Source organism: Miniopterus natalensis, chromosome 12 (genome assembly GCF_054644295.1).
Source record: "Miniopterus natalensis isolate mMinNat1 chromosome 12, mMinNat1.hap1, whole genome shotgun sequence".
In the NCBI taxonomy this organism is placed as follows: domain Eukaryota; kingdom Metazoa; phylum Chordata; class Mammalia; order Chiroptera; family Miniopteridae; genus Miniopterus; species Miniopterus natalensis.
In genome coordinates this window covers 2,962,188-2,975,220 of record NC_142092.1, presented here as the reverse complement: position 1 = coordinate 2,975,220, position 13,033 = coordinate 2,962,188, and the positions used below count along the sequence as shown (strand labels likewise).

Genomic DNA, 13,033 nt, shown 5'->3' with positions numbered 1-13,033 from the left:
AGTCTGTATATTGCTTTAGGTAATATGGCTATTTTAACAATGTTAAGTTTTCCAATTCATGAACACAGAACAGCTTTCCATTTCTTTGCGTCTTCAGTTTCCTTCAACAATATCTTGTAGTTTTCAGGGTACAGAGTCAACCTTCACCTCCTTTGTTAAGACTGTTCATAGGTATTTTATTCTTTTTGTTGTGATTGTAAATGGGATTGTTTTCTTCATTTTTCTTTCTGATACTTTGTTGTTAGTGTATAGGAAGGCAACAGATTTTTTTTATATTGGTTTTGTATTCTGCAACTTTATTGACTTTGTGTATGTGTTCCAATAGTTTTTTTTGATGGAGTCTTTAGGGGTTTTCTAGGTACTATCATGTCATCTGCAAATAGTGACAATTTTACTTCTTCATTTCCAATGTGGATGCCTTTTTTTTTCTTGCCTCTTTGCTGCTGCTAGGACTTCCAGTACTATCCTGAATACAAATGGCAAGAGTGGACATCCTTGTCTTGTTCCTGATCTGAGAGGAAAAGGTGTGTGTGTATTGGTCTTATCATATGATGCCTTTATTATGTTGGGTTACTTTCCCTCCATACCAGCTTTGTTGTGTTTTTATCATAAATGGATGTTGAATTTTGTCAGATGCTTTGCATCTATTGAGATGATCATATAATTTTTATCTGTAATTTTATTAATGTGGTGTATCACATTGACTGATTTGCAGATGTTGAACCGTCCTTGCCTCTGTAGTATAAATATCACTTGATCATAGTGTATGATTTTTAAAAATGTACTATTGAATTCAGTTTGCTAGTACTTTGTTGAAAATTTTTGCATCTATGTTCATCATAGATAATTAGCCTGTGATTTTATTTTTTTGTGACATTTTGGTCTCATTTTGGTATCAGGATAATGCTGGCCCTGTAAAATGTGTTTGGAAGGGTTATCTTTTGGAACAGTTTGAGAAGGATTGGTATTAATTCTTTTTTGAATGTTTGATGGATTTCACCAGTGAACCCCTCTGGTCCTAGACTTTTGTTTGTTGGGAAATTTTTGATTACTGGTTGAAACTCCTTGCTGGTAATCAGTCTGTTCAGATTTATTATGTCATTGTGATTCTGTCTTGTTAGATTATATGGTCCTAGGAATTTATCCACTCTTCTAGGTTGTCTACTTTGTTGGCATATAATTTGTTGATAGTAGTGTCTTGCGACCCTTTGTGTGGTATCAGTTGTAAAATCTCTTTTATTTCTGATTTTTATTTATTTAAGTCATTTCTCTTTTTTTGAGTGTGATTCTAACTAAAGGTTTGTCAATTTTATTTCGAAGAACTAACTCTTAGTTTCATTAATCTTCCCTATTGTCTTTTTAGTCTTTATTGTATTAATAATTTTTAAAGCCCTTTTTCTGAATTTCATAGAATTTAATAGAGGGGGAAAGAATTTAACTTTTTAAAAACTTGATATTTAAAACTTACAGTTTTAAGCATTTCAGAGCTGTTAAGGTTCAGAGGCTTAGAAATTGTTGGCTGCTCATTGGAAGCCTTTTGAAACATACCTGTGTCTAGGCCCAGAGGATCTGGTTCAGTTGGTCTCCAGTTAGTTGCAGGGTCTCATTGCTCCCTTCCCCTCTCCCTTCCTCCCTCCTTCTCTATGTCCCACGTGCTTTTAATGTGCAGTCAAAGTTGAGAGCCACTGAATTTGCTAGTGAGTAAATTCTGAATTCTGTATCAAATAAAAGTCAAATTCTTTTCTTTATATTTTCTCTAATGCTTGATAACATATTTGTTTTTTGGTGGGTTGGGGATGGGAAGGAAGATGAAACAATAGGCCTGTAATAGAAAATGTCTTTAAAATATTTGTTAAATTAATTTGCCATTATCAAGGTTTTATGAACTTTTTTCAACTGTTTCGTCCTATAGCTTTATTAGAACATAACATTTCTTATTTTTATAATATCTGTATTAACAATAGTGTTTCCCCCCCCTATTTTCACAGGTCATAGGTTTTGGATCTGTTAAAATTGCAGCATTCATAGCTATGGTAGGAATTCTATCTATTGTGGCTCAGGTGAGTGTCATTTTACTCATCTCTCTCTCTTTTTTTTAATATGTCTTTATTGATTTCAGAGAGAGGAAAGGAGGGGGAGAGAGAGAGATACATCAATGATGAGAGAGTCATTGATCGGCTGCCTCCTGCACGCCCCCAACTGGGGATCGAGCCCGCAACCAGGGCATGTGTCCTGACCGGGAATCGAACTGCGATCTCCTGGATCCTAGGTCGATGCTCAACCGCTGAGCCACTCCCGGCTGGGCGAATGTTTCAATATTATTTTAATTTTCAAAAGTAAGTAGAGCCTGGCTGCGTTGCTCAGTAGCTGAGCTTTGACCCAGGAACCAAGAGGTCGCCGGTTCGATTCCCAGTCAGGACACATGCCCGGGCTGTGGGCTTGATCTCCAACGGGGATTGTGCAGGAGGCAGCTGATCAGTAATGTTTCTATCTCTCTATCCCTTTCCCTTCCCTAAAAATACAAGCCTCTGCTCTCCCAGGTCTGAAGAAATGTGGGAGACAGTGCAGTGGAGTATGTGTACTGAGTAGAAAGCACTGAAATGTCTTCATCTGTTATAAATACAGGACCACAAAAGGCAGCGTATATGTTCTTTAAATTAACTCACTGGCAGGCATTCACTGTATCATATAGGACTTCTAGAGGCCATTTCCCTGAAACAGCTACTTACTGCTGTAAAGCGTGGTAGGCCAAGTATAGCACTGCTGTGGTAACTCTCAAGAAATGAGAAAGCTGCAAAACTGTTTTGCCTAAATATTAGAATTGACAAGGCTGACAGGATTTCATCAAGACAAAGACCTTCTATTTTTGTTGTTGATGTTAAATTGTATCAGCAAATGTAAATTACGTTCAGCTTGCACGTGATTTGGTTTGGGTTTTTTTATGTTAAGTCTAGTTAGTTAGTTAGCCCAGACTATCTCAACTAGTTTTTTAGCAGAGTATATATTTGTTAAAATCAAATTCATATAAGTCCAACTTTGAGGAACAGCTGACCTCCAGCAGAATCACACATATTCTGTAAATATTCAGCAGGGCTTGCTGGTCACTGGTGGTTAAGTGATTGGCGTTTTCTCAGAAGAGACTGAGGCCGTGTCCCTCTCAGTTATGGCAGCTGGTGGATGGCTGTGGTAACCTTTGGGGAAGTGCTAGCAAAGCACCAGAAGAGCAGCTTTAGGGGAGGAGGCTAAGGGCCCTGAGCCCCAGGTTAGTTCGAGAGCTGCCGAAGTTCCCCCTTTAGAACTGCGTCAGCACCACATGGTCTCCACGGCCTCAGCTCAGGGGGTCCCTGGCTCATGACTGGGTTCCTCAGTGTTTTCTCCTTTGCTTTGTAGACAGTTGTTCTTGCCATCTTGATGAGATCATTAGGGAATAAGAACACCGTCCTGCTGGGCTTGGGTTTCCAGATGCTCCAGTTAGCCTGGTACGGTTTTGGATCTCAGGCCTGGTAAGCCTTTCTCATGGGGTCTCATGAACCTGCAGAAAGATGCATCTTTCAGGGGAGCTTTAGTGATTGAGTGTAATATGAAGGAAGCAAGGGTTATTTTACCAGCTTGGTGTAGTTGACATTTCAAAAACTGTTTAGACTTAATTTGGGAAGGCTGGAGCTAGGTAATTTGGGGTTATTTGTAAAGATTGTCTTCACCTTCATGGCTTTCAATAAGTTGTTTCTTAATGAAATGTGTGTCCTTCCTTCTCCAGCCCTTCCAAATATGTTATGTCTACCTTTTAAACACATTTGTCAGTTTTTAGGGACATAACTTATACTCAAAAAGACAAGGAAAAATGATAGGGTTCGTTGCTGTAATTAGCTGAGTGACCTTGGGCAGTAACAAAACCTTTATAACATAAAGCATTTGAATTAGATTAATCTCTTCCAAAATCATGTGTATCCCGAGGCAGTTATTTCTGCTAACATATTATATTCCCGTAAACAGGAAGGTCAAAATAAGCCCTGGCATCAGAAGAAGTAAAAAGAGAATCCAGAGTGCTGTTTCGTTATGTGGCTAGTTTCCCCATGTGCCTGCTTACCCAACACCGGAGTTCTTATCACTCAGATATTAGAGTCAGTCCTCATTTTGCATGCATTACATAATCTACGGAAACTGGACGTGCTGCAGAGGTCAGCAGATGATTCTTTTTCCCTTAAGATTTCAGTCCTGTGAACTTTGGTTCAGTAGCTGAGTCAGCCAAGTTCCTGCTGTGGAAAAGATTTTGTCAGCCTAAAGGGTTTTTCCTTTTAAGGATGTGCATGTCAACCATCCCCAGGGAAGTCTGAGCAACAGGATTTTAAGCCCAGTTGGGGCCTCACACTTAACGCTTAAATTGATACACACTTAAGTTCCTTTCATTGAGAAAAGGCCCAAAGTCTAAAGGAAGCAGGCTTGAGTCTGCGGGATGCTGTCCTGCACTTCAGGGCTGCTTCTCCGCTGGTAGCAAAGTGAGCAGCTCAAGGGCAGTGTGCAGGCAAGCCCGTGAGAACTGCAAAGGAAAGGAGGAAATCGGTGGAGGAAGGTGGTGTTCACAGAAACAGGTCCTTTTGAACTTCATTGAGCTTACATCGAAAGGCAGTCATAGGGAAGTCAGGGATGAGAACAGGTTTTCAGAGAGGTGAAATAAAATAAATGAAACTTTCTCAGCCTGTGAAGTGATGTATAACTTTGCAGGTTAAAAAAAAATCCCTTAGTAAAAAAGAAAAATGAAATACAACTGACATGAGAAAACAGGAAGCGTTTTGTGCTTTTGCCACTGCTGTCCTTCGAGCAGCGAGTTCTCGGGCTGGCCTGCCCAGCTGAGGCTGTCCTGTCCTTGCAGGATGGTGTGGGCAGCCGGGGCCGTGGCTGCCATGTCCAGCATCACGTTCCCAGCAGTCAGCGCCCTCGTCTCTCAGAATGCAGAGTCCGACCAGCAAGGTGAGATCACTGTCCCCTCTCTGTTGCCCTCCTTCAGTTGAGACGTACCTGCCGGAAGCATGAGCAGCTCTGAGCCTCTCTTCCCATCCAGGTGGCCCCCTCTCGGTCATCACACCGGCTTGCTTTCCTTCCTGCTCTGAGACGATGCTCATGCTGTTAAAATGGGCATTCGACAGTTCAGGGTACTAAGAATTAGAAATAGAACTGTTTTCTCTTTTTGGTTTTGACTCCTCTTTAGTACGATGCCATCAGAATTAAATAGACTATAATTACATTTAAAAAAATATGTCTATTGATTTCAGAGAAGGAGAGAGAGACAGAAACATCAGTGATGGGAGTCACTGACCGGCTGCCTCCTGCACGCCCCCTGCTGGGGATCGAGCCCGCAACCCAGGCCTGTGCCCTGACCTGGAATCGAACCTCAACCTCCTGGATGCTCAACCACTGAGCTATGCCGGCTGGGCTATAGTCACATTTTAACAGATGTCTGTTAAATAATGATGCACTAGTTAGTGAAACAGTGAGCTTTTTATTTAATCACTATAATCACTGAAATATCTCTATTTGGAGTCACTCTAAGTCCATTAGTTGGACTTGGGAATGGTTCTCTGAGAGGGTGAAGAGTAAACCTTCGCAGCCACTGATAACTGACAGTGAGAGGCAAAGCCAGGCTGACTGTGGGGCTGGCTTGTAGACTTACTCCATCCTGTGCCTCTGGATTCACCATCAAGCATTCCCTCTGCTAGAACTAATCCTCCTTCACCTTTTAATGACTCACCTTACTGTAGTCAGGAAGTAATAACTTTTAGAAGGAAAAAATGTAAGTGCCTTAGAACCCTTTAAAAAGTTTTAACAAAAAGATAGTTTATTTTTTGCACCTGTTTTCACATCAGAAATCAGCCATCTTATTCACACCCACACTTCAAAATAGTGCCACCTGACCACAAATCCTGTGTCCCCTGCTGTGGGAACTCAGCTGGCTGCACGTCCTCGGAGAGGTGTGACGAGTGACAGCCCGGTACCTGAGAGACACGATCCTGTCTTTCATGACATAAATTCTCTTTGGTTCTTTTTATGCTTATATGGATTAGCACGGATGTTTCTAAATGTCAGCATACAAAATTATTACAACATACTGTATTCGGTGAATTATCTTTGACCATTTTTGACCTACAGAAACATGCATTTTGTACAGTTCAAGCTAATTTTTTACCTGTCGTGTTAGAAACCAGAGAGACCTAGAAATTGGCACCTGTGGGCTATTTCAGTGCAGGTCCACAAGAAGATGCACCAGAAATGTGGAGGTCACCTTGGGAAGCAGCCTGCCCCAGTGGCTGGGAGCGCACAGCATCGGGACTGATGTTGACTCACATGGGCAGGGCTGCAGGAGGCAAAGGGCAGATTTTTATTATAAAAACACTGTTAAATGAGTAAAGCAAGAAAATCTTAAAGCACAGAAAAGTGAAAATTGTCTGTACGTGGAGATATTAAAGTTCTCGTTTTACTCCCCATTTATAGGACTGTCTAGCGGTTATGTGGATCCAGCCCCTAAGGGGTTTCACAAATGTCACTGTCATTTCACCCCCTCATGGGTGGTAGGGTACAGAGGGACAACATTAAAAGGACATAGTAGAACCAAGAACACATTTGTGCAATGAATGAAAATACAATGGATGAAATACCTAGCCTGCCTTCCTCAGCATGGACACTCAGTCCCGCTGAGTCGGTACATCACAGTTTGTAAGAAAGTTTTCTTACGTCCCTGGTCTTGACGTGCTTTTCAGAGAAGACTGGCGTCCTTCTTTTTCTGACTTAGGAGTTGCCCAGGGGATCATAACTGGAATAAGAGGGCTGTGTAATGGCCTGGGGCCAGCACTCTATGGCTTCATATTCTACATGTTCCATGTGGAACTGACTGAGCTGGAATCGGAATTGAATTCTAACAATGCTGCTTTGCAGGTAATGTGGTGATAAGTTTAGTTTTATAACAATGATTATGTCTGTAGCAAAATCCTCTGACCTTAAATTTGGAGAGTCCTTATTTGTATAATGACTACTGGATGTGACCATAGTGAGTGCTGTGTTCAGTGCTCCCTGGGATTGGGGAGGGATCATTTCAGTCATTTAATATCTTATATAAAAGATTTCTCTTAATTCTGTTCAGAGTCTGTTCTCACCCGCACAATAACTGTAATCGTAATGCTGTCTTATGGTAAAGCCCAGGCCAATAAAATGTAAGATGACCTATAGTTCCAGCTAGAAACTGAACTCGAATCTTTTTCCCATTCTTTATTTAGTATTTCTTCCCTCCTTCCTTCTAAACAGTACTCAATAGAGATTTCTATACAAAGTTGGAATTAATGTTCAGGTACAGAATACATGCCTGAGGTCCCAGGGTGAGATGAGAGGTAAGCTCTGCCCTCACGGGGGGGCAGCTGTTGAGAAGCGATGAGAAGCGGCGATTGGTCGCCCTGTCATATTCCAAACCCTGGGCTCTGGGCGAGTTTGCCTTGGCACTTAATGAAACATTTGCTCATGAGGAAATTTATTCACTTTGAGGTGGCGTGGGGTTTTTTGGGTCATCCGAAACTAATTTGTGTTGAAAAGACTAACCGATTCTTCATCTCCATTTGTTTCCTCCTCCTGCCAGGGAGCGCGCGTCCCAGGCCCGCCGTTTTTAGTTGGGGCATGTATTGTCCTTACGTCTTTTCTGGTTGCCTTATTCATCCCTGAGTATAATGAAGTTAAAAAGCACAGCAACGGCAGCAGCAGCGTGACCAGCACCCCAGAACGGGCCAACGATGAGGACATTGAGCCCCTGCTCCCAGACAGCAGCACCTGGGAGCCCGGGAGTCAGTGCACCGAGCTCTGAGCTCGGCAGAGGGAGGCTGCAGACGCCGTCTCTCTCGAGCCCCTGGGAGCCACACCACATGGAGATTTTTTGGTGCTGGAGGGGAGATGCTAGTGGCATCCTTTAGGGCCAAGTTTGATAAGTAACCGTCTGCCTCCCGTTCCGTTTCCATTCTTTTTCTGTTTGTACATTGGAGCAAGTTAAGATTGGAAATACGTTGTTGCAAATAGTATGCAACACTCAAAGTTATCTGGAGTCTAGACTTTGAAACTCAAATAGGAAAAGTCATATCTCTGTGAGAAAGGATGGGTTTCCTTGATCACCAGCAGAGTAAGAGTGACAGCAGTCCCCATGTCCCTTTCAGTAGAAGGTGCAGGATTGTGGTGGGGCTGCCGTCTCTGGCCAGATTTAAAGTAAAGAATCCCTTCTTTTCCTCTTTCCTGCTTCTCTGAAAAGTGCCCGCTTAGCCCGTAGGTGTTTATGAGTGGCTGCTCCTAGAGCCGCTCAGTATCAGGGATTTATTGCCTTCGTTCAAAGGTCAAACAAAAGCCTAGTCTTACTCTCCTTTCCTGTCTCTACTTAATATTTTTGGCTAGAATGAAATTAGTATATACACCTCTGGGTATTAATAATATTGATCAGTGATATCCTTTACCAGTTAAGAAAATTTTTCTTATAAGTTTAAATCATAAAAAAATAGCAATTCAGATTTCTCACCCAGAATTGATCAGACCCAGGGTGATTTTACAGAAGATACATCAGGCATTCTGGCGGCAACACAGAAATTGGAGGGTGCTTCTAAGAAAGTTTCAACAATGCAAACATTCCTAAGTAAGGGTGAGAGTTAGGAACTGGATACAGTGGAATTGACGTCCAAGTTCAGACCCAGGTAGTGCATTACTGCTTTTCCTCCCCACGTCTCCTGTATCCTCAGCTTTTCTCAGTCGCCACACTCCTGCCTTAACTGCTCTGTGCAGTATGCATGTGTTTTCAGTAGGTCTTTATTTCCACCTGCTTGTCTGACTTTTGAATCTCATGGGAATATGCACATCAGATCCCTTCTAAAATATGGTTTAGGAAGCTTCGTTTCACAATAAGTGTCGTGCTAGTTTTTCAGGATGATGTACAGACAGGAAACTACAGATCTACATTCACAGGGCCTATGTTGAACAGAGCGCTCCTCTGAAAGTTTTATGGGTACGACATATATGTAGATATTTTTAAGGGTTTTAACCTTTTTTTTTGATGGAGTGCTGTGTAAATCTTGTATTTATAAATGTAATGAAGGTGTTGACAAAAAATATATATACAACTTTTGTAAAGGATTATGTACTAACAATACATTTAAAAGAAAATATATTTTGAAACCTGTTCTGCTATGAACAGAAATGACATATCTTTTTACTGTGCTGTTGGTTTTTAAGTTAAGCGTCCTAATGCATAATAAATTTGCAATGGATACTTTTTTATGTCTTTTGTGTTTCTTTAAAGTAAATAGTACCATTGATCTTTGGGTTCTGTTTTGGGTGGCTTTCAACTGAAGTAAATTGCTAATCCTTAATGTGAAATATATGTGTATTTTCAAAGTTTAATTTTTAACAAACTTCCTTAAAAATCTTCCTTTAATAACAGATCATAACTATTTTTTAATTTTTATTGTTGAGAGTATTTCAGATGCCCCCCTCCCCCCCCATTGCCCTCCTCCACCCAGTTTCCCCCCACACCCTAGGCCTTCACCACCTTATTGTGTCCATGGACAGTGCATGTTTTTTATTTTATTTATTTTATTTTTTCAAATTTAAATGTAAATTTTATATATGAATTCAATAAGGAATACATTTAAACTGTGCATTGCCACATAATCACCATCTGTTTTGCATAAAACAATAAAAATGATATACTTTTTGAACATGTGTACTTCAAAAATAAAAGGTTATTTTTTACTTTTTCTCTTACTGGCAACTTTGGATACATTTTTAGGTTTTGGCTCCCAGAGGGAATTTTTTACAAATCTGGAAGCTGCCCATCCGGCTGGGCAGCCATCCTGTCACTTCCCTGCCTCTGCTCCGTGTCTGCTGATTTTCCCAGCTCCTGCTTCACTGGCTGTTGATTGGGATTAACTCACCGAGTCGCCACGTAAACCCAAAACAGTGAATTTAATGTGTGAGCAGAAACTAAGTCCACTTTTGCTTGTTCAAGTGGGTCCAAGTTCTGCAGCAACTCATTTCGGAGACAGACATCACGGTCTTCAGCATGTCATTGACAGCACCGGGGGAACTCTCAAATGCTGATAAACACTCCTGGGTTTCTACCGGATAGTCTTCATTAATGTCTTCTTCTGCCATTACGACCAACTGGATGGTTGATGAGGACCCTCTTCTGATTGTAGGCTGCGGACTTCTTGTATTCTCACTTGGGGAAGGCCCATATTTTTTATTTTTTTCAGAAAGCAGGGACACAGACACGTGCACACCCATGTTGATTATCAGCACTATTCACTAAGCCAGAAGGTGGGAGCAACCCAAGTGCCCATGAAGGAATAGAGAAAATATACAGTGTGGGTTATTATTCAGCCTTACAAAAGAAGGAAATCCTGATACATACAACATGGGTGAACATTGAGGACATCACGCTAAGTGAACTAAGCCAGTCACAAGAGGACAGATACTGTATGCTTCCACTTCTATGAAAAATCTAGTCCAATTCATGGAGACAAAGTAGAATAGTGGTTGCCAGGACTGGGGGAAAGCCGGAGCGGGAAGTTATTGATGGGTAGAGTTTCAGTTTTGTAACATGAGAAAAGCTCTGAAGATGGGTGGTGAGGGTAGTTACACAGCAATGTGAATATCTAATGCCACAGAACTAAAAATGTAGTTTGCCAGCATTTTAAAGATGATCTCATAGCATCTCTGTTCTTTACCTCTGTTTATCAAAATTGAAGTTTATCCAATAGAGCAAATGGCTTTTTTTTTTTTTTTTGTAATTAGGTAGGTTTTTAAAATTGAGATAAAATTCACCATTTTAACCATTCCAACGTGTACTATTCACTGATTTTTAGCTTATCCACATGGTTGTGCAGCTAACAGCACTATGATTCCAGAACATCTCTATCATATCAAAAAAGAAACCCCATAGCCATTAGCAGTCACTATCAACTCCGCCTATCCCCACCCCATCAATAGTACACTTTGTCTGTGTTTGCCTCTTTTGGACAATCCATGTAAAGGAATACAGCATGTGACCTGTGTGTGGCTGCTTTCACACAGCATGGTTCAAGGTTCATCTAAGTCGCAGCATGTGCCAAATTTATTTCGTTTTAAAGTTGAATAATATTCCATTGTATGTACACAGCACGTTTTCTTTATTTGTCAGTTGATAACTTACTGCTCAAATGTCTGAATATTTGGGTGGTTTCCACTTTTAGGCTTTCGATGCTGCTAAGAACTGTCTGGTCCTGAGCGTGTGTGTGAACATGCTTCAGCTCCTGGGCTTATGACGGGACGGCAGTGCTGGGCTACGCGTGGAGTCTGTTTAACTCCTTTCTCACAGCCGCACTTAACGTTCCCGTCAGTAGTGTAGGAGGGCTTCTGCTTCTCCACATCCTGGCCAAGGCTTGGCTAGTTTCTGTTCTGTTGTTGTTTATAGACAGTCTTGCACTTTTCTAATAACTAATGATGTTAAGTATTTTTTCATGTGCTTCTGTGCCATTTGTATAATTTCTTTGAAGAAATGTCTATTCAAGTCTTTTGCCCACTTTTGCTTGGGATGTTTGTTGTTGAGTTGCAAGAGTTCTTTAGTCTGGATACTAGACTCTTACCAGATATATGATTTGCAAATATTTTCTCCTCATTCTGTGGGTTGTCTTTTTACTTTCTTGATAGTGTTTTTTCATTCACAAAAGTTTTCATTTTTATGAAGTTCAGTTCATTTTTTTTGTTACTTGTGCACTTGGTGTCATATCTAAGAATCCATTGCTAAATTCAAGGTTATGAATATTTACCCATATGTTTTCTTCTAGGAGTTTTATAGTTTTAGCTTTTACATTTAGGTCTTGGACCCATCTTTAATTTTTGTATATAGTGTGAAGTAGGATTTCAGTGTCATTCTTTTGCATGTGAATATTTAGTGATTTCAGCACCACTTGAAGAGACTTTTTCCCCCTGTCAAAATCTGATTAACAGTGATCGTGTGGGTTTATTTCTGTACTTTTCCTTCTATCCCATTAGTCTACATGTCTCTGCTGAGGCCCAGTACCATACAGTTTTGATTACTGTAGCTTTTATAATAGTAAGTTTTCAGAAGTCAGGAGAACAAGCTTGTTCTTTTTAAAGATTGTTCAGTGTCCCTTGAAATTCCATACAGATTTTAATATCAGCTATTCCATTTCTGGAGGGGAAAAAAGATAGTATTTTGATAGGAATAGCTTTGAATCTGAGGATCACTCTAGGTGGTATTGCCGTCTTAACAATATTAAGCCTTCCTACCCATGAATATGGATTTTTTTAAAGTTCAATTTTATTTTCAGATTGGTCATTGCTAGTAGATAGAAATACAACTGATTTTTGTATGTTGATCATGTATTCTGCAATTTTGTTGAATTTCTTAGCTCCAGAAGTGTGTGCATGTGTGTGTGTGTTCATTAGGATTTTCTATATATTAGATCATGTCTCCAAATAGAGACAGATTTCTTCCTTTCCAATTTGGGTGTGTTTCATTTATATTTTTCTTGCCTAATTTTCTGGCTAGAACTTTCAGTAAAATGTTCAATAACAGTGGCAAAAACGAGGATCCTTGTCTTGTTCCTGATTTTAAGGGGAAAGCTTTCAGTTTTTCACCGCTGAGTGTGATGTTGGCTGTAGGTTTTTCATAATAGATGCCCTTTATCATGTTGTGGGGAGTTCCCCTGTATTCTTAGTTTGTTGAGTGGATTTTTTAAATCATGAAAGGATGTTTCATTCTGTCAAATGCTTTTTCTGCATCAGTTGAGATGATTGTGGGGTTTTTTTCCCCTTCAGTCTATTAATACAGTGTGTAACTCTATCACATTGGTTGATTTTTATACGGTGATTCACGCTTCCGGTACTGGGATAAATACTACTTGGTCATGGTGTGTAATCCTCTTAATGTGCTGCTGAACTTGGTACACTATTTTTAGGATTTTTGCATTTATATTCATAAGGGATATTGGTCTTGTGATGTCTTTCTCTGGCTTTG

At 40.5% G+C, this 13,033-nt stretch overlaps 1 protein-coding gene and 1 pseudogene across 3 annotated transcripts in view; one reads left to right on the top strand and one right to left on the bottom strand.

Moving 5' to 3' along the window:
* Positions 1-8,532, top strand: part of SLC71A2 (solute carrier family 71 member 2) — a 91,641-nt gene extending 83,109 nt beyond the window's left edge. For all 3 annotated transcript variants that reach the window (XM_087822505.1, XM_087822506.1, XM_016208968.2), the window contains 5 exons: positions 1,989-2,060; positions 3,391-3,503; positions 4,871-4,968; positions 6,785-6,927; positions 7,619-8,532. In XM_087822505.1, the coding sequence (XP_087678631.1) occupies positions 1,989-2,060; positions 3,391-3,503; positions 4,871-4,968; positions 6,785-6,927; positions 7,619-7,840 (648 nt within the window). In that variant the 3' untranslated portion in view covers positions 7,841-8,532. The remainder of the gene's footprint in view (positions 1-1,988; positions 2,061-3,390; positions 3,504-4,870; positions 4,969-6,784; positions 6,928-7,618) is intronic.
* A 1,096-nt stretch (positions 8,533-9,628) lies between these two features.
* LOC107534024 (nuclear nucleic acid-binding protein C1D pseudogene) lies at positions 9,629-12,002 on the bottom strand (annotated as a pseudogene).
* Positions 12,003-13,033: the final 1,031 nt, after the last annotated feature.